General features: G+C 42.6%; 2 protein-coding genes across 6 annotated transcripts in view; one reads left to right on the forward strand and one right to left on the reverse strand.

The window, feature by feature from the left end:
• Positions 1-802: 802 nt before the first annotated feature.
• LOC308413023 (uncharacterized protein) lies at positions 803-26,967 on the forward strand (the record flags this gene model as incomplete). The annotated part of the gene is made up of 4 exons (XM_080907806.1): positions 803-920; positions 10,929-11,096; positions 15,539-15,664; positions 26,912-26,967. 4 exons carry the CDS (start codon positions 803-805, stop codon positions 26,965-26,967), a joined length of 468 nt encoding a protein of 155 aa, XP_080763932.1.
• Positions 26,294-27,999, reverse strand: part of LOC308412593 (cadherin-12-like) — a 48,174-nt gene continuing 46,468 nt past the window's right edge. For all 5 annotated transcript variants that reach the window (XM_080907075.1, XM_080907076.1, XM_080907074.1 and 2 more), the window contains one exon: positions 26,294-27,995. In XM_080907075.1, coding sequence (XP_080763201.1) covers positions 27,403-27,995 — 593 coding nt within the window. In that variant the 3' untranslated portion in view covers positions 26,294-27,402. The remainder of the gene's footprint in view (positions 27,996-27,999) is intronic.

Below are 27,999 nucleotides of genomic sequence, written 5' to 3' on the forward strand. Positions count from 1 at the left end.
TACCATGGAGAAGGAACAGCCTCTGTGTCAGCTGGACGGCTCAGCAGAGAATGAACTCAACACCTTTTTGTCTAGTATTCCACGACACACACTGTGCCAAAGACGTGTTCAAAAACCACTGCCAGGTAATCCCATATCTGGGAGCCACACTTTTGTTTCTCTCACACTGTTCAACAACATGATAACTGCTCACACAAGTGAAGGCCAAACAGTGGTTTTGTCACATAACCCAGACATAGGTTATGACATAACTACACCATGTCGTCACATAGATCTAACCTATCCTATCCACTGTACTATTTCTGCACTTACGTTGCCAGCTGAATACCAGAATATGACATTGTGGTCTAAAGGTGAGAATGATGTAGGATTTATTGACTGTATACCTTATCACGCACAGCTAAAAAACAATAAGCCAGTATATGTCAAGCAGTATCCCATTTCTGTCGAAAAAGCCTCAGCCCTAGATGTCATCATAGGAGATTTATTGACTACAGGAGTGATAAAGCCTACAGTATCTCCATATAATACTCCTGTCAATCCTGTGCCAAAGCCTAACAAACCTGGCGTATGGCGTTTCATACAAGACTTAAGGCAAATTAATGCAGTCATTATCCCTTTGCCACCTCTGGTTCCAGACGTCCCCAGCATATTGACATGTATTCCATCCACAGCCACACATTTTACCGTGGTGGATTTATGCTCTGCCTTTTTCTCAGTGCCTGTGCATGAAGATACACAGCCGTTATTTGCATTTACACATAGAAATAAGCAGTACACTTGGACTCGTCTGCCTCAAGGCATGATAGACAGCTCTGCTGCTTTCTCAATGGTGATCCGTGCTACCCTGGACAGCTTTACTCCTCCTGAGGGCTGTACTCTGATCCAGTATGTGGACGATCTCCTCCTCTGTGCTCCGAGTGAGGAATTGTGTCAAACTGCTACACACATGCTTCTCCAGCACCTCCAAAAGACTGGCCACAAAGCATCTGCAAAGAAAATGCAGTACTGTCAGACTTCTGTTCAATATTTGGGATTTACACTGTCTCACGGAAAACGTTCCATGACTGCAGACAGGGTCAAAGCTGTGACCTCCGTCCCTCGGCCTACTACACAGAAGGAAATGCTGTCCTTCCTAGGCATGGTGAACTATTGCAGACAGTGGATACCAGACTGTTCTTTTCATGACCACATTCTGCGTGAATGCTGCAAAAAAGACAAGCCTCCTCGAATACTGTGGTCCACAGAAATGACTGCCTCTTTCAATGCATTGAAGGGAGCGCTGACCTCCGCCCCTTGTTTGGGTCTGCCTGACTACCACTTACCTTTCCATCTGTACGTTACAGAGAACGGCACGACCTGCACAGGTGTACTGGCCCAAGAGCATGGCAGTGGCTACCGTCCAGTAGCCTTCTATTCAAAGGTATTGCCAGCAGTAGTTCAGGGGATGCCGGCCTGCCTGAGAGCAGTAGCAGCTTGCTCTATCATGATAAGGGACTGCGAGAAGCTTACACTCTCACATGACACTATTCTACACACCAATCACCAGGTCACGACCATTCTAGCAAACATAACTACACAACACATGACTGCACAACGTCGCTCAGGTTATGAAGCTACACTGACCTCCACAGCAAACCTCACCATAAAAGCGAGCAGCACACCCAATTCGCCAGCACATTTATTGATCCATATGCTGTGTTCTTCTGACCGACAGGATGGCTCAGACAGGCTTGATGTTCATGACTGCATGACACGTATACAGGAATCCACAGCACCACGTCCAGATTTAGAACAAACACCTATCCCAGACTCAGCCACGGTTTATGTGGACGGGTCCTGTTCAAGGCCGAATGACAACTCATTTCTTTGTGGCTATTCAGTGGTGACATTGCCTGACATCATACTAGAGGCTCACTCATTACCATTTCACTCAGCACAAAAAGCAGAGCTCATGGCTTTAATACGCGCCTGTGAGCTCCATTTGGATAAGCGTGTGACAATTTACACAGACAGCCGCTATGCGTTTGGCGTCGTACATGACTTTGGCACATTGTGGAGACAAAGAGGATTTAGATCTGCTGATGGAAAACCGATTGCTAATTCTGATCTTGTGCAGAGACTTTTGCAGGCTATACAGCTGCCATCGGCCGTTGCAGTTGTAAAAACGAAAGGACACAGTACAGCTGACACAGACGAAGCAACAGGTAATGCTCTAGCAGACGTGACAGCCAAAGCTGCAGCTGCATCACAGCTCCCACCTCCACAGGAAGTATTATCTGTGCCCCTACAGCTGCCACTTGTTACACTCCCAGACTATTTAGAAACAAATGTTGATTTAAAATTCATACAAGAGCAAGCATCTGCATGTGATTACACTTATTGGGAGAATAATGGCTGTACCTTAGATGACAGAGATGGCCTATATAAAAACCTTGAGGGTTTGATTGCCCTCCCATCTTCCCTGCTGCCAGTCCTTGTCCGACATTTTCACGGTGTGAGTCATGTCGGACAAAGAGGGGTAATAGGGGCAATAAAATCAAGATTTGTAATTGAGAAAACATTGCATGCAGTAAAAAGCATATTAGCAACCTGTCTAACATGTGCACGAACTAATGTAGGAAGACCAAAAGCAGAACATCAGCATTTACCACAACCAGATTTTCCATTTCATACATTACAAATTGATTTCACACACATGCCAGCACAAGGAAGCATCAAGTACTTACTGGTAATAGTGGATCAATTTAGTAAATGGGTAGAAGCTTATCCAACCTCAAAAGAAACTGCAGAAGTAGTCTGTCAAAAGTTGTGCAATGAAATAATACCCAGATTCGGAATACCTCACCAAATTAACAGTGATAGAGGACCTTCATTTACATCAGAAGTAATTCAAAAATGTACTAAAACTCTAGGAATAGACTGGAAATATCATGTGCCATACCATCCTCAGAGTTCAGGAGTTGTAGAAAGAATGAATAGGACCATAAAAAATCGCCTGACTAAAGCAATGATAGAAACAGGAATGACCTGGATCAAACTACTTCCTCAAATCCTCTGTGAGATTAGAATGACTCCATCCACAGCAACCAAATTATCTCCATTTGAAATAATCATGGGAAGACCATTTCCAACACCATGGTCAGCTTCCAGAGGGGCACCGCTATTGGAAGGGGACATAGACACTGCATTGTCCGACTATGTCCACAATCTGGTAGAAACACTGAATAATAACTATCAGAAAGTTTGTCTCTCCCAGCCTCTCCCCTCCACAGATCCAACCCACAAGTGGAGACCAGGGGACGCGGTACTAGTGAAGTCACTAAAACCAAGAACACTCGGGGAGGCCGCGTTTTCCAGCCCCCAGACTGTACTGGCAGTGACGAGAACCAGCATCCTTACGGACGGACAACCTCAGTGGATTCATGCCAGCAGGGTTAAGACCAGCCCAATCGGAACATCTCAGGCGTCGGATCAAGCAGACGACATCTCCGGCGAGCCAGCGCCCGGAACTAGAGCAAATAAACACACACGGGTAGATGACATCTCCGGCGAGCCAGCGCCCGGAACTAGAGCAAATAAACACACACGGGTAGATGACATCTCAGGCGAGCCAGCGCCCGGATCCAGTGTACACACGCAATCACTGATTAACACACAACGTCTGAAAGAGCCACAGCAAGGTACTCGAACATCCAGCAGGAATAGAAAGCCAAAAGTACCACATGATGTCTAACCTGATAAAGCTAGACTCACTCCATCCTGATAATGGAGAAAATGAAATGCCCATTGTCATCATGCGGCCCTTATTCAATGTCTCTCGAACCTGGGACCAGGCCAGAAGACGACTGAAGAACTGTTTTTCTTATATATTTAGGTTATTTATCATACTTATCGCATTAACCTTAGGATTTTTCTTTGCTATGTTGTATTGTAAACTGCAACCATGTTCACATTTCTGCAGGTCATATTTTGCTGACGATACCTCATGCTCTATTTTGCGAGACACCTACTTAATGCACTCTTCACGTTCCCTAAAATCAGTAAATGGCAACATAGACGCCACTAATAAACCATTTTATGCACCCTCTAGAGTAGGAGTCAACTCCTGGTATGAAAATGCTAGAACAGCTGCTCGTGATTTAGGAAACAGCAATTGTTATGTCTGTTCAAAGGGTAATCCAGAACAGGTTATAGTGGGATACCCAATCTCAGGTTTTCCCCTGACAAAGATGCTATTCAAAAATGATGAAAAGGGGCCCTTAACAGTAACCCTGATTGAAGCGGTGCGAGTGGAACTAAGTCCTTTAGATTGTCTACTCATATACACAGGACAAGTCTCTAGTAAGGATGTTAGCATGATTAACGACTCTACCCACCCCTGTAACCCAATGAATCGCCCCGAAGACCGCACTGAACCTCTTTCGCCCCCAAAACAGGTGCGCCATCACCCAAATATCTTGATGACATGCATACACCGACCAAAACTTGAAAACATAAATTATGACGCGCAAAACTATACATTTTTTTCTGACTCTCCAGGAGCACGCTGTAACGAAACATGGCTAGCAGCGAGTGTTGACAGGACACAACATAGACATATGTTTTCTTATATATATGCATATATAAGTACGCATTCAGATAACTCCACAATCCTGCATTCGCCCAACACACTAAACGACTCGTACTGGGGAGGCATATTAAAAGGCTTTACAGCTTCGCGCCTGACCAGACCAATCCCACATGCTTATTGGATGTGCAATAATACCCTTAGAGTGGCTTTACCTGTTAATTGGACCGGTACCTGCGGTCTAGTAACTTTAGCTCAAGAACTACTAATACAACAAACCTCAGATCTGCCTGTATCTAGCAAACGTACAAGACGCTCCACTTACTCACATAACGTTTACATAGATGCTATAGGGGTTCCACGCGGGATACCAAGGGAATTGAAGGCACAAGGGGAAATATCCGCAGGGTTTGTCTCACTAATACCGCATATACAGGTAAACAAAAATGTAGCCTGGATCAATTATGTTTATTACAATCAGCAAAGACTTACTAATTTGACCAATACGGCCCTTAAGGCCCTAGGAGAACAGATGTCTGCTACCTCTTTAATGACCATGCAAAATAGGATGGCCTTAGACATGCTGTTAGCTGAGAAAGGAGGTGTTTGCGCGATGTTCGGAGATGTTTGTTGTACTTTCATTCCCAATAATACCGCCCCTAACGGTTCATTCACACAAGCTATGAATAAACTTGAAGCATTGCAGATAGAACTAAGAGCCAATGCAGGTCACGGTCAGTGGATAGACAAGTGGCTGCAGGACACGTTTGGAAAATGGAAGGAACTAATTGTAGCTTTTGTAACCATTGTAGCATGTATTATTTTGTTTTTGATGATTATTGTCTGTTGTGTGGTACCCTGTGTACGTTCAATGATAACCCGTATAGCTACTAGTACAGCTACTTCAATGTATTTGCAATTGGCACAAATTGACCCAGATTATGTGTCAGATGTCATCAATGATGATCCTGATGTATGTATTGAGCATTAGATTGGGAATTACTCGGTTGTCCAAGAAGAGAATGACGTTTCCTTGTTTTTCTTTTCTTCTTTTTAAAATTTTGATATTAAGCTCACTCGAAGGACTAGTTACATTTATGATTTGTTTCACATTTATGATTTATCTTTATATTATGTTATTACATTCTGTCTTTATACTATGTTATCATTTCATGATAAAAGGGGAGAACTGTTATGATATTTTGATACCACGGTTAGCATTTACAGGATATTGTTTTATACAGGAAAACTGTTACTCAATAAGGCCTATATACTAGTTGTTTTTCTCTTTCTCTGTGACCCAAGAATTAATGTGTAAGACTCACAAGCTGGTACCCCAAGGTCGAAAACACCACAGAGATGAGACCACTTCCTTACTCCCATCCTCCCTTCCTTATCTCTTAGAAAAAGGCTCGTTAAAGGCTAGGTGGTTTGTTTCAGAATTCACTAATGAAAGAACTCTGTATTTTATGTCTAGGAGTGTATTTTGCTGGGATGATCATAAATTATAGCTGAACTGATAAACTACACAAGGGATACTTTGCTCAGAAGGCAGGAAGACGTTTCCTTATTTAGTCTGTACCGGTTTGAACTGGGAAAGCCGACACACGAACCTTTTTTTTTCTCTATATAAACTGCTGTGTATCAAATAAACCTTTGAGTTGATTCTGGGAAAGCAATCTGAACAGTTTCTGTATCACTTTGTTCTCCTAACTGCTCCCGATATCGTAACTAACCCAGCTGAACGGCATACCTGAGTGTTACTTTAAATAATTAGGAATCTTATAAGGAAAGGACAAAACTCTGCTTATCGCTCACGCCACGGAGGAAACCCGGGACGGCAATTTCCTTCACTGACTGAACACGGGGATATAGGAACTTAAGATACACATAGACGCGAACTAGACAAGGGGATGCAGGTGATAGGGGAGACAGAGCAACTAAAGAAGACAGAGACATAAACCATAAGACAGAACTCAAAGAAACCAAAAACTAGACAGTATAAATAATATCGTAAACTCAAAAACCCTGGGTCAACGACCCAGGCATCCTAACATAATCAACCATAGAACCAGACAGAATTCTAATTGATTTGAAGTTTGTCTTATCCTTGTTCACCCTTTCATGTATGCCATAGAAACATAACATGTGGCAGCATTCCCTAAAAACCCTCTTTTGTCTGATCATTTCTTAGTAACATTTACATTTACTCTAACAAATTACACAGAAGTGGGAAAAAGTGTTTGTTGCTATGACACTATTCATCAATGGTTGAAGAAAATAAGAACCCCTTAAACAGGCGTTTAGGGTCAGACAAAAATAAAATAAATAAATAAATAAATCTATATTAATAATAAATAAACCTGAAATTCATACACAATTCAAATGCAGATGACAAGCCTAAATGACACACAACAGGAGACAATTGTCATTCATTTAATTTTAGAAATGAACGTAACTGTTTACCCTTTTTTGTTTTGACAGTATTAGATGCTGGATTAAAAGGGTGTGGGACCTGTACTTACGTCATGATTTTGCAAAAGAGCGAACTGCATGTTTGGAATTTACAAAATGTAAACACACCCAGTCTGTTCAGCATATAATTATATATTATGTAGTTCATAACGTAACCATTAAAGTGTATAATTTAGAACACAGAGTAATAGAGAAAACAAAATAGAGTAAGACAAATATGTAAGACTGCGTTCTTCCATTTGTGCAACATCTCTAAAATTAGAAATATCCTGTCTCAGAGTGACGCTGAAAAACTAGTTCATGCATTTATTATTTCCAGGCTGGACGACTGTAATTCATTATTATCAGGAAGTCCTAAAAACTCCCTGAAAAGCCTTCAGCTAATCCAAAATGCTGCAGCAAGAGTCCTGACAGGGACTAGAAAGAGAGCAGATTTCTCCTGTTTTGACTTCCTGTTAAATCCAGAATTCAAAATCCTGCTCCTCACATACAAGGTCTTAAATAATCAGGCCCCATCTTATCTTAATGACCTTGTAGTACCATATCACCCTATTAGAGCACTTCGCTCTCGCTCTGCAGGCCTACTTGTTGTTCCTAGAGTATTTAAAAGTAGAATGGGAGGCAGAGCCTTCAGTTTTCAGGCCCCTCTTCTGTGGAACCAGCTTCCAGTTTGGATTCAGGAGACAGACACTATCTCTACTTTAAAGATTAGGCTTAAAACTTTCCTTTTTGCTAAAGCATATAGTTAGGGCTGGACCAGGTGACCCTGAATCCTCCCTTAGTTATGCTGCAATAGACATAGGCTGCCGGGGGATTCCCATGATGCATTGAGTTTTTCCTTTCCAGTCACCTTTCTCACTCACTATGTGTTAACAGACCTCTCTGCATTGAATCATATCTGTTATTAACCTCTGTCTCTCTTCCACAGCATGTCTTTTATCCTGTCTTCCTTCTCTCATCCCAACCGGTCGCAGCAGATGGCCCCGCCCCTCCCTGAGCCTGGTTCTGCCGGAGGTTTCTTCCTGTTAAAAGGGAGTTTTTCCTTCCCACTGTCGCCAAAGTGCTGCTCATAGGGGGTCATATGATTGTTGGGTTTTTCTCTGTACCTATGAAGCGCCTTGAGGCGACTTTTGTTGTGATTTGGCGCTATATAAATAAAATTGAATTGAATTGAATTGAATAGAGTAATGAAGAGAAAAAGGCAAAAAAGGACTATTTAAATTTTCTATATCAAGAGACAGGCACTTGCTGTGGCAGGAAAGGAAATGCTTCTAATTCCATTTCCTGAAAACTAAAAATTGTTTCCTCATTTTTTGTTTTCAGTCCTGCTTGCCTTACTTGCCCTGACAGAATGCCACTCCCAGTGCTACGTATTGTATGTTTGCCTATTTAACTGCAGTAATAAAGTCTACTATTTCTACAAATATTACCATCACCTGGATGACTGAGAACCTATACAGACATAGAAATTACTATGTCTGTATAAGTTACAATGCAGATAGACATTAAACACATAAAGAGAGTAAAAACAAACCAACAAACGAAAAACAGCACTTTTCTTTATGTATTTAAAAAGTTTAAAAAAAAATTCCTTTCTAGGAAAATGCTTCCTAGAAAGTAGGTAGTGGTTATTATCCAATTCAAGCTACACTTATACTTTTCCAGCCAAAGGTTAATTATCATTTCTTTAGAATGATCATTATTTTAACTTCTAATTAGAGTTGATTGGGATAAAGTGATCGATAGAGGAAATTCTACTTCAGTGGTTAAACAAAGTGGAGGAAAGGCGTTACACTCAGTGACTATCCAGCAGGTAAATAAAAGAAAATAAGATTTAATGTATAGACTATGGAGCAGTTATCCTGCACAGGTCAAATTATTATGGTGAAGTATTCACAGGGTGATCTACTAGCAGTGTGGTGTAATTTAGACGCAAAGACCCAGCAAGTTCACGTCAGTAATGTACAGTGTTCTGCCAGGAGGAGCCCAAACTAACATCTCAAAACAATGAGCAGACCAGGTAAGGTCGCTGAGGGAGCAAGTAATAACCTATTAACAAAAAAAGGTTTAATTCAATTTGATTCAATTTTTTTATACAGCACCAAACCACAACGACAGTCATCTCAAGGCACTTCATATTGTAAGATCGACCCTACAATAATATAACACAGAAAACCTCAACAATCATATGACGCTATGAGCAACTATGACAAGTAATCATGGACTCATATTAATTTAGTGAATAAAGAAATGCAAAACACGGAAAATAAAAAATAAAAAGATTTATATAGCAAAAGAGAAAATGAAGGCTCAGTGACGCATTATAAGAAATCGTGCTCATTCATTTATATTTAGAAATTAAAAAGCTGTTGCGTACCCTTTTTGTTTATATGCACAATTGAACACAGGGTGTGGTAAAGTGCGCTAGCAGAATGATTTGACAATAGAGGAGATGAATGTCTGAATGTTCATGCTGTAAAAATGTAAACACACCCAATCCTGAGCTCACCTGTTCAGTATATAAAGTGTAGGAGTGCTCCTGAGATTTAGTATCACAGTCCAAGGAAACTAATCTGCAGAACTGACCTGTTCATCACAATGAAGCTGACTGCTCTAATTGTCCTTTGGGCACTCTCCAGCACAGGTAACTGCTCTTTTCCTTATCATTCAGGATTTAATTTAAACATTTAAAGTCTAAATTTTACAATAAAAGAAAAAGAAAACCTTAAAGTTTATTTTATATAGATATTAAATGTCCTTTTCCAAGAACATCCAAGCAGTTTACAAGATTAGGTAACTACATGAGCATCACACCAAAAACATAACTAAGTTTTCTCTCAAAGCATTATCAGGAAACCAGATATCTGTCAGCATATATGTAGAGAAAATAGATCAATGAGCGTGATACAGCCAATTAAAAACAAAGAAACCCAAGAGGCTCTGAGAAAGATATGCCATACATTTTGTTTTAGTTTATAAATTCTGTTTCTGAATCTGTTTGGCAAACTGATGTGGAAATCTTTTACTTTCGCCAAACCATTTCACTGAGTGGATAAGTTCTACTTCATGCTGAGCAAAACTGGAAAGTGAACATTTCTTTCAGTGTGGACATCTTGATGGATGGCTTAACACTTTGTTCAGTTTGTGATGTGGATGTCACAACCTGTTATCGCGTGAACTGGTTGTGATTGGGAAAACAGGTTTAACCCAGAGATAACTGGGAGTTAAAGTCCACCTTAATATTTCATATTGGTGATCGCATCTAGTGGTCAGATTCTTTTCTCACACTTTTCTCACACTTTTCTACACATGCCATAAAAATTATAACATTTTAAATATAGTTTCACAAACTGTTAAATGTTGGAAGGTTTTTAGAGCAGGCCTCCATGGTGTAAATTATCCTTAATAGATTAACCTTAAATTAACTTTAATGTAGTGTTTCATGTCGACTTTATTAAAAATATTTATGCACACACATGTTAAAGAGATTAACTGCATTTCATCAATCTGTGTAACAGTGTAAAGAAATCAAAGAGATAAAGATTCTTTAATTATACTGGGGTATTTTAAAACCTTTCATTATAACGTCAATCCTTTTATTGTTTCTCTCCTGATTGCAGCTGGAGCCCTTCAGTGTCAAACCTGCACAGATCAGACGTGTTCAAGCACACTACCAATTACATGTTCTTCAGAGACCATGTGTGTTACAGCTACTATTTTAGGTAATCTTCTCTTCATATTATGAAATTTCCCCTTGTGGGACTAAAGGTATATCAAATCAAATCAAATCAAATTTTATGTGATAAACTTCAGTAAATTTCAATGACTTTGAAATTATGTGTACTTTCCATCAACATTAACAAAATACACTTTGAATTTGCAGCTACTTCATCTGGAACTACGGCAACACAAATCTACAAGGCATGTGCATCTTCCTCCCTGTGTCCAGTTACGGGCTCTCAGACATTTTCAGTTAACATGGGTGTTCAAAGTGCTCTTGCATCTGCCACGTGCTGCAACACAGATAACTGCAACTCAGCAACTCTGGCTGGTAAGTACAAATCTATAAGTGTTTTATTAAAGACACAATAAGAAACAATATTCTGATGTTTGCTGAAATGTTCTCAGTTCTGAAATGAAATGATGCTCTTTTCTTTTACAGCTCCTGCTCCTCAGTCAAGTAATGGCCGACTATGTAACGTTTGTTCCACCCCTCTGTGCGACACTCCATTACCGTGTCAGGGATTGGAGGACCAATGCTTTCAATCAACGAGTGAGTCTTCATCATGTATACTTTAACAAAGATCATCTTTAAATTGGCTTTTATACCTAAAATAAATTCACAAACATATTATTCTTTTTTTTTTTTAATTAGTCAGTGGCAACATTATGAAGCATTTCATCAGTATTTGTAAGACATTTTATTTTGTACCTTAAATCTTTGAAGATGAAGGTCAGGATTTGATAATTAGTTCATGAAATTATATATATGTATTAGTTAACAAGTATTCCCATCACCCAGTGTAGGAACACTATTCACTAAAAGGAAATCAGTGGCTTCTGAAATTGTAACTACATGTTTTCATAAACGTGAAAGTCACTATAAAAATTGACTGAAAATCAGGCTCTGTTCTTCTTTCTGATTAAAAAATGTTTACCGGTGGCATTAGAAATGTTAAACAAACAACTACACCCTTTAGTGGTGTTCTCAGGTCACTGCAGTGAGATTTTGAGTTTCAGCAAACAGAACACAAACAGATTTTAGATTACTCTTTATGTGAAAGATATTGAAGATAGGTACAAAGCATTTCCCTAACCATTTGCAAACCAATAATGATGGTCAATGCCCACAACTCTACAGTTGATCTACAGTGTAGCTTCATGATTTTCTTTTGACTGAAAAATAATTAGAAGCTCTAAATAAAATGTAACAGAATATATTTAATAATACATTGCTGTGACAGGAGTGTTAGTGCATAAAAAAGGAAACCATTTTAATTATAATACTCTGAGTACATGTTTGGATTGTCACAGGCTACTACACAGGCATGTTTGTCTTCTTATAAATTTTTTGGTTAGAGTTCACATGTCAACATGAAAGATTCTGAACATCAAATTAACTTCATGCATTATCAGTGTTGCGCACAACAGTTAAAGAGCACAAAAAAGGCTAACTGTAAAACTGCTGTCTGAGTTTCAAGTTTTATTGTCATGTACATATAAACAGTGTAGCCACATTTACCCATAGTGAAATTCTTTGGCTCGTGCTCCTCAGCTTTATATGAACATATATAAGTCTGCAGTTATATTTAAAAAGAAAATAACCACAACAACAGCAATAATAATAATAATGATAATAAAGATAACAAATAACAAAAAACTAAAGTATTAATATTAAGAGAATTTGAGACAGTTGTTCAGAATTTACAGTTTGGTATTTAAAGTTGTGCAAAAAGTATGCAGTGAGGATATAAAGTGGCAGTGTGTAAAGTCTAGTAATTGTAGGGAGTGTGTAATGGTCAGAATCAGAAACTTTATTGTCATGGTCACAGGTACAATGAAATTAAAAATGGTTCCCAATCAATGCATCATCCCTAACAATATCAAAATATAAATAAAACAATAAAATTCAATAATAAAATAAATAGAATACTTAAAGTACTAATAAAAAGTATCAACAAACATTCACATACATTCCCACATACATGCTTCAGTCAGCGCATAGATTAATACAAGAGTGGCGTGATGGACATTTTTTTTGTAGCAGTATTCAGACATGTTATTGCAGTTGGATAAAAGCTGTTTGAGTCTATTAGTCCTTACACTGATTGCTCTGTACCGTCTGCCTGGGGGCAACAGTTCAAACAGGGAGTGGCCAGGATGTGAGGTGTCTTTTATGATGTTTTGGGCTTTTTTAAGACAGCGGGTGCAGATCTTCCAGTGTGGGGAGAGGGCAGCCAGTGATCTTTTGGGCGGTGTTAATGATCCCTTGGAGTGCTTTCCTCTGAGCCACTGTGCAGCTAGTGTACCAGATGCATATGCAGTAAGTTAGAACACTCTCAATGGTGGCTCTGTAGAAGGACACCAGCAGTCTCTGTGTGATGTTATTCCTCCTGAGAATTCTCTGGAAGTACAGTCTCTGTTGGGCCTTTCTCAGCAGCTCGGAGGTGTTCACACTCCAGGAAAGGTTCTCCTCTATGTTGACTCCCAGGAAGCGGAAGCTTGCCACCCTTTCTACACAGTCCCCATTAATGAATAGTGGTTGGGTCTCCGCCTTTTTCCTTCTGAAGTCTATTATGAGTTCGTTGGTTGTTGTTGAGGAGGAGGTTATTGGCCTTACACCATGACGACAGCTGGTGTAAGAATGTCAGCAGTTCAAAAGCCTGGTGGCTTGTGGGTAAAAACTATCCCTGTATCTGCTAGTGTGGTTCTGAATGCTCCTGAACCATCTGCCGGACAGCAGGAGTGTGAAAAGGCTGGGGTGCTTGGGATCAGAGAGTATCCGCTGCGTCTTCCTCATGCAGGGCTATCTATTTAGATCCTGCAAAGCATGCAGCTCAGTCCTGGTGATGCGCTGTGCTGATCTCCCCACCCTCAGCAGAGCTTTGCGGTCGGGAGCGTTACATCTGCCATACCAGGTGGTGATGCAGCTGGTCAGAATACTTTCAATGGTGCATCAGTAGAAGTTTGTAAGTATTCTGGAGTTCATGCCAAATCTTCTCAGGCGCCGGAGGAAGAAGAGCTGCTGTCTTACTGCTTTTGTGATCACACCAACATGGTGTGACCAACTCAGATCCTTGCAAATGTAGATGCTTAGGAATCTGAAGAAGCTGACTCTCTCCACCTCTGCTCCTTCGATGTGACTGGGCGTGTGGCTTCTTCTCTGTAGTCTCTTGTAATCCACAATGAGCTCCTTGGTTTTGCTGACGTTAAGCAGGAGGTTGTTGTCATGGCACCATGATGTCAGGGCTCTCACCCCTGCCCTGTATGCTGTCTCATCTCCATCAGAAATGCAGCCAATGATGGTGGTGTCGTCTGCAAATTTGATGATGGTGTTGGAGCTGTGTGTTGGTGTACAGTTGTGGGTGAACAGGGTGTAAGCTGGGGGCTAAGCACGCATCCCTGGGAGGCACCTGTGCTGAGTGTGAGTGTGGATTAGGTGATGCTGCTGATCCCAACCACCTGAGGTCTGTCTGTCAGGAAGTCCAGGATCCAGCTGCACAGGGAGGAGCTGATGTTCAGGTCATGAAGTTTCATGATGAGTCTGGAGGGTATGATGGTGTTGAAGGCAGAGCTATAGTCTATGAACAGCATCCGCACATATGTGTTTTTCTGGTCCAAGTGCGAGAGGGCAGTGTGGAATGCAATTGCTATTGGGTCGTCTGTAGATCTGTTAGGCCTGTAGACAAACTGGAGGGGATCTAGTGAAGCAGGGAGTAAAGGTGTGATGTGAGCTTTAACTATGCGCTCAAAACACTCACACAATGGATGTGAGTGCTACTGGGTGATAGTTATTTAGGCAGCTCACATTAGTTTTCCTTGGAACAGGGATGATGGTGGTCCTCTTAAAACCTTTTGGGACAACAGACTGGAGCAGGGAAAGGTAAATGTGTGTCTGAACTAGTAAATATGGCTTGGTGGAAAAATTAAATTGGGGGCTTTATTAAAGTAGAAGACAACAATAAATGTATCAGTTGTTTTACCATTTACCATGACTTATGACTTACCAAAAGGCACTAAACCAACATAATAATGGATATTACTGGTGTAAGATTCTTTTTTTATCATATGTTATCCTATCCCTATAATCGAACTGTGTGAATCATTATACTGCTGTAAGCCACACCCTACTCCATATTATAGAGAGTATAATTAGTATGTAGTTTTAATTTGCATTATACCTCTGGATTAAGAAATTGTGAAAATCATTAGATTTATTAGATATGTCTATATTATCCTATACTGTTGATTTACTGTGAATGATTTACACTGTTTCACTGCATGTCATACTGCTGAGTTAAGAAGAGAATATTGTGTGCAGAGGGCCTTTTTTTCTGATAGTGGAGGAGACAGACCACATTCCACAGAAGTTCTACCCCCACCTTTCTCTATGTCAGAGAGACAGGGAGCCAAGGTCATAACACAGGGTCACTGAGAGTTAGAGGGTATGTAAGTTTAGGCTTTTTACGACTAGGTGGGGGTCAACAGAGGCTATAAAAGCTTTGGGTAACGCTCCACCATTTTGAGATTTGCTGTGCCCCTCTGCATGCATGTCTCCCCATCCGGATGGTTTGTGCTCATAAAGTGTTGAATTGTATGGAATAAAGGATTGTTGATTGAGCATTTATACACCAAGTATTGTCCTTCCTTCAGCCCAAAGAATAAAAGAATTGGGAGGATTTAATACTGGATATCAGCAAACTCATTTTTAAGATGTCTTAACTAATGCTTTAAATATGATATGTCATGACAATAAAAATTTTTCATCTGCAGTGACCGACGGCACCAACACTTTCCCAGCTTACGGATGTGCATCTAAGAACCTGTGTGCAGCTCCCTCAAGCTTGAAATCTCTACCGTTCATGCAGAGCATTGGTACCATAACAGCAGGACCAACCTGTAATTCACCCTTGACCACTGCAGCACCAACCACAACCACAGCCAACCCAACTACAACTACAGTGGCAACAACAACAGTTGCTCCAACCACTACAACAGCTGCTCCAACCACAACAACAGTTACTCCAACAACAACAGCTGCTCCAACCACAACAACTGTGGCACAAACCACAGCAACTGGGGCACCAACAACAACAACAGCTGCTGCAACCACAACAACTGTGGCACAAACCACAACAACTGTGGCACCACCCACAACAACAGCTGCTGCAACCACAACAACAGCTGCTCCAACCGCAACAACAGTTGCTCCAACAACTACAACTGCTGCTCCAACAACAACTGCTGCTCAAACAACAACCACAGCTGCTCCAACCACAACAACAGTTGCTCCAACAACAACAGCTGCTCCAACCACAACAACTGTGGCACAAACCACAACAATTGTGGCACCACCCACAACAACAGCTGCTGCTCAAACAACAGCTGCTCCAACCACAACAACAGTTGCTCCAACCACTACAACTGCTGCTCCAACAACAACTGCTGCTCAAACAACAACTGCTGCTCAAACAACAACCACAGCTGCTCCAACCACAAAAACAGCTGCTCCAACAACAACACCAGCTGCTCAAACCACTACAACTGCTGCTCCAACAACAACAGTTGCTCCAACAACAACAACAGCTGCTCCAACCACAACAACAGCTGCTCCAACCACTACAACTGCTGCTCCAACAACAACTGCTGCTCAAAAAACAACCACAGCTGCTCCAACCACAACAACAGCTGCTCCAACCACAACAACAGCTGCTCCAACAACAACATCAGCTGCTCAAACCACTACAACTGCTGCTCCAACCACAACATCAGTTGCTCCAACAACAACAGCTGCTCCAACCACAACAACTGTGGCACAAACCACAACAACTGTGGCACCACCCACAACAACAGCTGCTGCAACCACTACAACTGCTGCTCCAACCACAACAACAGTTGCTCCAACAACAACAGCTGCTCCAACCACAACAACTGTGGCACAAACCACAACAACTGTGGAACCACCCACAACAACAGCTGCTCCAACAACAACAACAGCTGCTCAAACCACAACAACAGCTGCTCCAAAAACAACAACAGTTGCTGCAACAATAACAACAGCTGCTCCAACCACAACAACAGCTGCTCCAAAAACAACAACAGTTGCTGCAACAATAACAACAGCTGCTCCAACCACAACAACAGCTGCTCCAACCACTACAAATGCCGCTCCAACCACAACAACAGCTGCTCCAACAACAACAACAACTGCTCCAACCACAACAACAGCTGCTCCAACCACAACAAATTTGGCACAAACCACAACAACTGTGGCACCAACCACAACAACAGCTGCTCAAACCACAACAACAGCTGCTCCAACCACAACAACTGCTGCTCCAACAACAACAGTTGCTCCAACCACAACAACTGTGGAACAAACCACAACAACTGTGGCACAAACCACAACAACAGCTGCTGCAACCACAACAACAACTGCTCCAACCACAACAACAGTTGCTCCAACCACTACAACTGCTGCTCCAACAACAACTGCTGCTCAAACAACAGCCACAGCTGCTCCAACCACAACAACAGCTGCGCCAACAACAACACCAGCTGCTCAAACCACTACAACTGCTGCTCCAACCACAACAACAGTTGCTCCAACCACAACAACTGCTGCTCCAACAACAACAACAGCTGCTCCAACAACAACAACAGTTGCTCCAACCACAACAACAGCTGCTCCAACCACTACAACTGCTGCTCCAACAACAGCTGCTGCTCAAACAACAACCACAGCTGCTCCAACCACAACAACAGCTGCTCCAACCACAACAACAGCTGCTCCAACCACAACAACAGCTGCTCCAACAACAACATCAGCTGCTCAAACCACTACAACTGTGGCACAAACCACAACAACAGCTGCTGCAACCACAACAACAGCTGCTCCAACCACAACAACAGTTGCTCCAACCACTACAACTGCTGCTCCAACCACAACAACAGTTGCTCCAACAACAACAGCTGCTCCAACCACAACAACAGTTGCTCCAACAACAACAGCTGCTCCAACCACAACAACTGTGGCACAAACCACAACAACTGTGGCACCACCCACAACAACAGCTGCTCCAACAACAACAACAGCTGCTCAAACCACTACAACTGCTGCTCGTACAACAACAACAGTTGCTGCAACCACAACAACAGCTGCTCCAACCACAACAACAGCTGCTCCAACCACTACAAATGCCGCTCCAACCACAACAACAGCTGCTCCAACAACAACAACAACTGCTCCAACCACAACAACAGCTGCTCCAACCACAACAACTTTGGCACAAACCACAACAACTGTGGCACCAACCACAACAACAGCTGCTGCAACCACAACAACAGCTGCTCCAACCACAACAACTGCTGCTCCAACAACAACCACATCTGCTCCAACCACAACAACTGCTGCTCCAACAACAACCACTACTGATCCAACCACAACAACTGCTGCTTCAACAACAACAACAGTTGGTCAAACCACAACAACTGCTGCTCCAACAACAACACCAGATGCTCCAACCACTACAACCGCTGCTCCAACCACAACAACAGCTGCTCCAACCACAACAACTGCTGCTCCAACAACAACAACAGCTGCTCAAACCACAACCACAGCTGCTCCAGCAACAACAGCTGCTGCAACCACAACAACAGCTGCTCCAACCACAACAACTGCTGCTCCAACAACAACCACATCTGCTCCAACCACAACAACTGCTGCTCCAACAACAACCACTACTGATCCAACCACAACAACTGCTGCTTCAACAACAACAACAGTTGGTCAAACCACAACAACTGCTGCTCCAACAACAACACCAGATGCTCCAACCACTACAACCGCTGCTCCAACCACAACAACAGCTGCTCCAACCACAACAACTGCTGCTCCAACAACAACAACAGCTGCTCAAACCACAACAACAGCTGCTCCAACAACAACCACAGCTGCTCCAACCACAAGAACTGCTGCTCCAACAACAACCACTACTGCTCCAACCACAACAACTGCTGCTCCAACAACAACCACAGCTGCTCCAATCACTACAACTGCTGCTCCAACAACAACCACAGCTGCTCCAACCACTACAACTGCAACTCCAACAACAACAACAGCTGCTCCAACCACAACAACAGCTGCTCCAACAACAAAAGCTGCTCCAACCACAACAACAGCTGCTCCAACCGAAACAACTGTGGCAACAACCACGACAACTGCTGCTCCAACAACAACTGCTGCTCAAACAACAACAACAGTTACTCCAACCACTACAACTGCTGCTCCACCAACAACAACAGCTGCTCCAACAACAACAAAAGCTGCTCAAGCCACTACAACAGCTGCTCAAGCCACTACAACAGCTGCTCCAACCACAACAACAGTTGCTCCAACCATAACAACTGTTGCTCCAACAATAACAACAGCTGCTCAATCCACAACAACAACTGCTCCGACCACAACAACAGCTGCTTCAACCACTACAACAGCTGCTCCAACAACAGCCACTGTTGCTCCAACGACTACAACTGCTGCTCCAACAACAACCACAGCTGCTCCAACCACTACAACAGCAAATCCAACAACAACAACAGCTGCTCCAACCACTACAACTGCTGCTCCAACAACAACAACAGCTTCTCAAACCACAACAACTGCTGCTCCAACCACTACAACTGCTGCTCCAACAACAACAACAGTTGCTCCAACCACAACCACAGCTGCTCCAACAACAACAGCTGCTTCAACCACAACAACAGCTGCTCCAACCAAAACAACCGTGGCAACAACCACGACAAGAGCTGCTCCAACCACAACAACTGTGGCACCATCCACAACAACTGATGCTCCAACAACCACCACAACTGCTGCACAAATAACAACCACAGCTGCTCCAACCACAACAACTGTGGCACCAACCACAACAACTGCGGCTCCAACCACTACAAATGCTGCTCCAACCACCACAACAACAGCTGCTCCAACAACAGTTGCTCCAACAACAACAACAACAGTTGCTCCAACCACTACAACTGCTGCTCAAACAACAACCACAGCCGCTCCAACCACAACAACTGCTGCTCCAACAACAACAACTGCTGCTGCAACCACAACAACAGTTTCTCCAACCACTACAACTGCATCTCCAACAACAACCACAGCTGCTCCAACCACAACAACTGCTGCTGCAACCACAACAACAGTTTCTCCAACCACAACAAGTGCCGCTCCAACGACAACCACAGCTGCTCCAACCACAACAACAGCTGCTCCGACCACAACAACGGCTGCTACAACCACAACAACGGCTGCTACAACAGCAACCACAGCTGCTCCAATCACTACAACTGCTGCTCCAACAACAACCACAGCTGCTCCAATCACTACAACTGCTGCTCGAACAACGACCACAGCTGCTCCAACCACAACAACTGCTGCTCCAACAACAACAACTGCAGGTCCAACAACAACCACAGCTGCTCCAATCACTACAACTGCTGCTCCAACAACAACCACAGCTTCTCCAACCACAACCACAGCTGCTCCAACCACCACAACAACGGCTGCTACAACAACAAAAACTGCTGCTCCAACAACAACAACAGCTGCACAAACCACAACAAATGCGGCTCCAACCACAACCACAGCTGCTCCAACAACAACAACAGCTACTCAAGCCACAACAACTGCAGGTCCAACAACAACAACAGCTGCTCCAAAAACAACAGCAGCTGCTCCAACAACAACAGCAGCTGCTCCAACCACAACCACAGCTGGTCCAACCACAACAACTGCTGCTGCAACCACAACAGTTGCTTCAACCACTACAACTGGTGCTCCAACAACAGTGACACCTGCTCCAACCACAACAACAGCTGCTCCTCCAACAACAACAACAGCTGTTCCAACCACAACTCCAGTGGCAACAACAACAACAAAAACAGCTGCTACAATCACAACAACTGTGGCACCAACCACAACAGCTGCTCATCCAACAACAACTGCTCCTCCAACCACAACCACTGCTGCTCCAACAACAACAACAACAGCTGCTTCAACCACTACAACTGCTGGTCCAACAACAACCACAGCTGCTGCAACCACAACAACTGCTCCTCCAACCACAACAACTGCTGTTAAAACCACAACAACAGGAGCTTCTCCACCCACCACAACAACAGCTGCTCCAACCACCACAACAACAGCTGCTCCAACCACAACAACAGCTGTTACAACCACAACAACAGCTGCTCAGAAAACAACAACAGCTGCTCAGAAAACAACAACGGTTGCTCCAACTACAACAGCAGCAACTCCAACCACAACCACTGCTGCTCCAACCACAACAACTGTGGCACCAACCACTACAACTGATGCTCCAACAACAACAATAGCTGCTCAAGCCACAACAACTGCAGGTCCAACAACAACAACAGCTGCTACAACAACAGCAGCTGCTCCAACCACAACAGCAGCTGCTCCAACCACAACTACAGTGGCAACAACAACAACCACTGCTGCTCCAACAACAACAGCTGCTCCAACCACAACAACTGTGGCACCAACCACAACCACAGCTGCTCCAACCACAACAGCAGCTGCTCCAACCATAACAACAACAGCTGCTTCAACCACCACAACAACAGCTGCTCCAACCACAACAACAGCTGCTCCAACCACAACAACTGCTGTTACAACCACAACAACAGCTGCTCAGAAAACAACAACGGTTGCTCCAACTACAACAGCAGCAACTCCAACCACAACCACAGCTGCTCCAACCACAACCACTGCTGCTCCAACCACAACAACTGTGGCACCAACCACAACCACAGCTGCTCCAACCACAACAGCAGCTGCTCCAACCACAACAACAGCTGTGGCACCAACCACGACAACAGCTGCTCCAACAACAACAACAGCAGCTGCTCCAACAATAACAACAACAGCTGGTCCAACCACAACAACAGCTGTGGCACCAACCACGACAACAGCTGCTCCAACCACAGCAACAGTGGCAACAACAACAACATCAGCGGCAACTCCAACAACAACAGCTACTCCAACCACTACAACTGATGCTACAACAACATCAGCTGCAGCTCCAGCCACAACAACTGCTACTCCAACCACAACAACTGTGGCACCAACCACAACAACAGCTGCTCCAATCACAACTACAGTGGCAACAACAACAACATCAGCTGCAGCTCCAGCCACAACAACTGCTACTCCAACCACAACAACTCTGACACCAACCACAACAACAGTTGCTACAACAACAACTGTTCCAACCACAACAACTGCTGCTACAACAACATCAGCTGCTGCTCCAACAACAACAGCTTCTCCAACCACAATAACAACAGTTGGTCCAACCACAACGACTGCTTCTACAACAACATCAGCTGCAGCTCCAACAACAACAACAACAACAACAGCTACTTCAACCACAACAACAACTCCTCCAATCACAACTACCGTGGCAACAACCACAACAACAGCTGCTCCAATCACAACTACCGTAGCAACAACCACAACAACTGCTGCTCCAACAACAATAACAACAGTTGCTCCAACCACTACAACTGCTACTACAACAAAAAACACAGCTGCTCCAACCACAACAACTGTGGCACCAACCACAACCACAGCTGCTCCAACCACAACAGCAGCTGCTCCAACAACAACAACAGCAGCTGCTCCAACCATAACAACAACAGCTGGTCCAACCACGACAACAGCTGTTCCACCAACCACGACAACAGCTGCTCCAACCACAACAACAGTAGCAACAACAACAACGTCAGCGGCTGCTCCAACAACAACAGCTACTCCAACCACAACAACTGTGGCACCAACCACGACAACAGCTGCTCCAATCACAACTACAGTGGCAACAACAACAACATCAGCGGCAGCTCCAACAACAACAGCTACTCCAACCACTACAACTGATGCTACAACAACATCAGCTGCAGCTCCAACCACAACAACTGATGCTACAACAACATCAGCTGCAGCTCCAACCACAACAACTGTGACACCAACCACAACAACTGTGACACCAACCACAACAACAGTTGCTACAACAACAACTGCTCCAACCACTACAACTGCTGCTCCAATCACAACAACAGTTGTTCCAACAACTATAACTGCTGCTCAAACAACAACCTTTCCAACCACAACAACTGCTGCTACAACAACATCAGCTGCTGCTCCAACAACAACAGCTTCTCCAACCACAACAACAACAGTTGGTCCAACCACAACGACTTCTTCTACAACAACATCAGCTGCAGCTCCAACAACAACAGCAACAACAGCTACTTCAACCACAACAACAACTCCTCCAATCACAACTACCGTGGCAACAACCACAACAACAGTTGCTCCAATCACAACTACCGTGGCAACAACCACAACAACTGCCCGAACCACTACAACTGCTGGTACAACAGCAACAACAACAACAGTTGCTCCAACCACAACAACTGCTGCCACAACAACAATAACTGCAGCTCCACCACCACCAACAGCTGCTCCAACCATGACAACAGCTGCAACAACAACCACTAAAATGCCTTCAACAGCTATATCATCCACGACAACAACAAGTCACGCATCTTCTGTCAGAATGAATGTAATCCCTCTATTAGTCGCACTCTTTGTCTTTACCATCTATTAAATGGTAAATCATGGAAACCCCATAAAAACACTACAACTGTGAAAGGATTTTTTTTTATGTTACTGTTTACTTCTTCTTTTCTTTTTTAGTTGGGATTTAAGTTAAAAAGTGTAATATCTATTTAATATTTACCCACAAATATATTTATCTATTTATTAAACTCATTATGCAAATGTCTTGAAAAAATGTACTTGGGATTTTTGTTATATGTGATTCAATGACAGCATTTCTTAAACTAGTAACTGTAATTACACCAGAAAAAAAAGCCAAAGGATTACAACTATGACCATGATAAAGTTTTCAACAGACAGTATGACGGGATTTGTTTTTTTGCTTTGGAAATATCCCATTGATGGCAAGGGGAATAAAGAAAGCTATGGCAGTATATTTGTTTTGTATAATGTTATGATTGTCCCGACTGTCACTATTTTCATCATATTGATGGTAACACATGGCCCTACTTTTAACATTTATAAAATTACAGAATATTAACCATATGTTATTTAAGATGAGATACTCTGGTGTCCCCTGAATGTAGACTTTTACTCTCTTCACCCTAATAAAACTATTAATGCAACCAATTGTTTTTCTACATGAATTACCGTACCTATACGATATTTCAAAGTTTCTTTAATGAAGTGATATATTTCACACTATTCAACAATATTTTATTATTAAGAAAGCTAATGTTTTTTGCTGGCTTTTCTAACTACCAGTACATTTCCCTCATAGATATACAAATTTTGATAATTGAAAAGGAAGGGGGATGTGTTGAATTATATATTCTTTTTAAACAAATGTAATCTCTGTTTCTAGTTATCAGGTTTCAATTATAATGTCGTCCTCGGATCTTTAGTGGTTCTAACAGGCACTAACTATTTGTTTCTTTTTATAAAGTCTAAATGGCTTGGAGTGGTTGGTAAGATTGGAAATAAGCTTCCTAAATGCTTATCGATCACATAGTAGTACATATCATGTCACAAGTGTCATGGTTGGCTGTGTGGCAGGCAAGCAGAAGTGGTGGACCCAAAATTGCAGGACTCTTGGAGATGGGAATAAGCTGAAAACGCAGCTTTATTCCTGGAGGAATGATTCACAAAATAAAACTTACAAAAACAAAACTCTACACCGAGGTGCTGGAGGACAGGACATTACAAACACACAGCAAGTTGAGGGTACAACGCGACACTGACACAGAGAAACACAGGGCTTAAATACACAGATGGCAGTAATCAAGGGATGAGAGACAGGAGGGGAACACACCTGGGAGAAATCACAGCTGATGAGACAGGGGAAACGTAAACTGAGCACACTCACATACGACACAGACCTTCACAATAAAACAGGAAACTCAGACACATGGAACCAGACAAGACATTGAACTAAACAGACAGATTCACAAACAGACGGGGTGACACCATAGACCAGGGGTGCTCAATCCCGGTCCTCGAGAGCTACCGTCCTGCAGCTTTTAGATGCATCCTTGTTCCCACACACCCGAATCAAATGAATGGTTTGTTATCAGGCCTTTGCCAAACACGATGGCATGCTGAAGAGGTAATCAAACCATTTGATTCAGCTGTGTTGGAGTAGAGATGCATCTAAAAGCTGCAGGATAGTAGCTCTCGAGGACTGGGATTGGGCAGCCCTGCCATAGACAGACAGATACAGACGCAGACTCAGAGGCAGACCGAATATAACACGTAGAACTCAAACAATAATAATCATGATAATAAATTGGAAAATGATAATAATAAACTTAAAGCGCTGGGTCACCGACCCAGGACGATGACAACAAGAACCAAAATTAATTGTTGTAATGGAAGTAATAACTAATATGAATTTAGGCAGGTTTGCAACCAAGCAGAAAAGTCTTTCAAAATCCCAGATAATAAATATGAAATCACCACACTTGGAGAATGTTCATTTAGCTTTTTTTACTTCAGAATTTGAATGGCTTTCCCCTTTTTAAAATTAAGTACAGAAAACTTTATGTAATGTTACGATATAAATATATATTCTTAATGCTTATTTTCTGATTATATTGTCTTTTGTACTTTGCAATAGAGGCATAAGAAACAACTAGGTCAGAGGGTGACAGGTCGATCTGGCAACAGACTTTAGAAAGGGGAAGTTTAGTGCAGAGCTGCACAGGAAACCAGACACAAAAAAGAGGAACTAAGTAAACGGTGTGTCGGTGTGACGTAGTGCAGAATATATATATATATATATATATATATATATATATATATATATATATATATATATATATATATATATATATATATATATATATATATATATGGATTTAGCTGCAGAAAATTCAGACCTGAGCATGTGTGTTCCGTCTCCATTTCCAGAAATGTAAAATAAAGATTTTTTGAGCTTTACCACTCTGAGTTCAGTCTTTCTCTGAAGGGAGGTCAGCAGCTGATGGATGGATGGCTTTGACAAAGAAAAGGTCATTAGCAATAGGCCACAAAGGAGGTGGAACTCTTCTGAATCTGGAGAAGGAAAATTCAGTGATGCAAGCTCTGACAAAGTGTCTGGTGACTTAGGGGCAGACTCCCTAAAAACATTCATAAAACATACAATTTAATGTTAGTAGCTCTTGAAAGGTGTGAGGGACCTAAAACACAGGAAAAAAAATACAATCCTGTCTTTGTGTTTGAAAGGCAAGCACAATCATAGCCCCTCTCATTTGCTGTCATGTTATTAACTGTTATTTTTAACTGCAATTTTTGTTTTATGTTATTTTAAACCAGTAGTTTTGTAAATAAATCACATTTTTCAAATAATAATGAGCACATAGAAGTGGCTTTGGTGGCTGTGGTTCTGACTTTATTTAGGCGCACGATTGAACATTTCATAAAACAATGAAACAAATTAATATGAGTTAATAACACATTTACCTTCCAGTCTGGATTTTTAGCTTACAGGTCACACACATGAACTCATTAGCACTAACCCACTGAGATGCATCTGGAGTTAGATTCAAAGTAACATTTAGCTCTTTTTATAAAATAAATCACCAATCTGGAACATTGTTAAATGGAAAAACATTACTGCTCATTGACATATGACACTTGAAAGTAACACAAATGGTCGTTTTATAGTAGCTAAAACAAAACCCCACTCTAAACCTGTATGGGTCCTTACTGACCAGTTAAGAGGTTTACTTATATTCACTTTTGCAACCTACTTGCCAGCTTGTCCAAACTAAGGTGAATCCAAAGATGAACCAAACCAGGTTCCACTGGGAGAATGCTTGAAAGCTGAGACTTGAGAGAAGACAGAAGACAGACCCTTGGATGATGTGGAAGCATATAAATACTACCGACGTGAACAAGTTTGGTTTTATCATTCTGACAATTCTTACATCGTTCTAGTGTCTGTCACGTTTAAAAATGTATATTTCAGGCATCTGACGCCTCCTTATTGAGGTTTGCAGGCATGTCCCACAGGGAAGAGCCAGGAAACGCTGGAGAGATCATTGTTCTCAGCTGATCTGGGAACACCCTGGTGTTCCCCTGGACACGCTAGAAGAAGTTGCTGGAGAGAGGGAGGTCTGGGCTTCTCTGCTGGGGCTGAGGCCCCAGATAAGTGGAAGAAACTGGATGGTTGAATATTATGCACACATACACACACATCACCAATTGTTTAACTAAATATATTTCTCAAGGTGCCGTTGACTTGAAATTCCCACCAGATTGCAGCAACAACCCATCCAGTCCACACATGCAGAGAAACAGATGTAATAATGAGAAAATGACATGGGAAAAAAAACTACTTACTGAAATGTAACAACAAGCCTCTGTTGAGATCACAGCTTCAAGACACCTTTTGTATGAAAACGTCAGCAGCACCTTTAGAAATACATTGACAAGTGACATGTTCAATAATATTTGGCCTAACTGAACTAATATTCAGTTCAATTTCCTCTCAGCTCTCGTTAAAGAGAGACGGTGGCTGCTTGTCAAGGATGCTAGCCAGTGTTTTAAATGGCTGCCCCCAGTCGCCAAGCGAGCTAAAATCCCCTAAACTGTCAAGTACAAAAGAGTCCTCTATGGATGAGAGAGAACGCGCCTCTGAGCCATCCCCCTCGTATGCGTAGGTTGCCAGTGAATCAGCAGGTAGGGCCGCGTACCCCTGCTGGCTCTCCTTCAGTCGGTGTTCAATGACCTCTCTGATCAATTCAGCATCGCCTTGGGTCGCCCTGCCGCGGCAGAAGAGTGGAGGCTTGTTCCCGGTGGCGATGAAGCTGGCTGTTTGCAGATGGATGTCAGGTGACCTGACATTGTCACAGTGGGTGCTGAGATGCATCAGAATGCCGTCGCCATAGCCATTTTTCTTCTTGTTGGAGATGCTGCTGTGGTCTGTTTTGCACAAGGTGCCCATGTGAAACGCGTCAGTGTCAGCCTCGCCACCTCCCTCGTCGTCATAGTGAATGACATTATCACGGATGTCTTCTTTTGATCTCATCAGCGTGTCTTTCACTTTCTGGGGCCTCTGACTCATGTATAACACTGACATACCTGC

Source organism: Rhamphochromis sp. 'chilingali' (assembly GCF_963969265.1).
Source record: "Rhamphochromis sp. 'chilingali' genome assembly, chromosome: 16".
NCBI lineage: Eukaryota > Metazoa > Chordata > Actinopteri > Cichliformes > Cichlidae > Rhamphochromis > Rhamphochromis sp. 'chilingali'.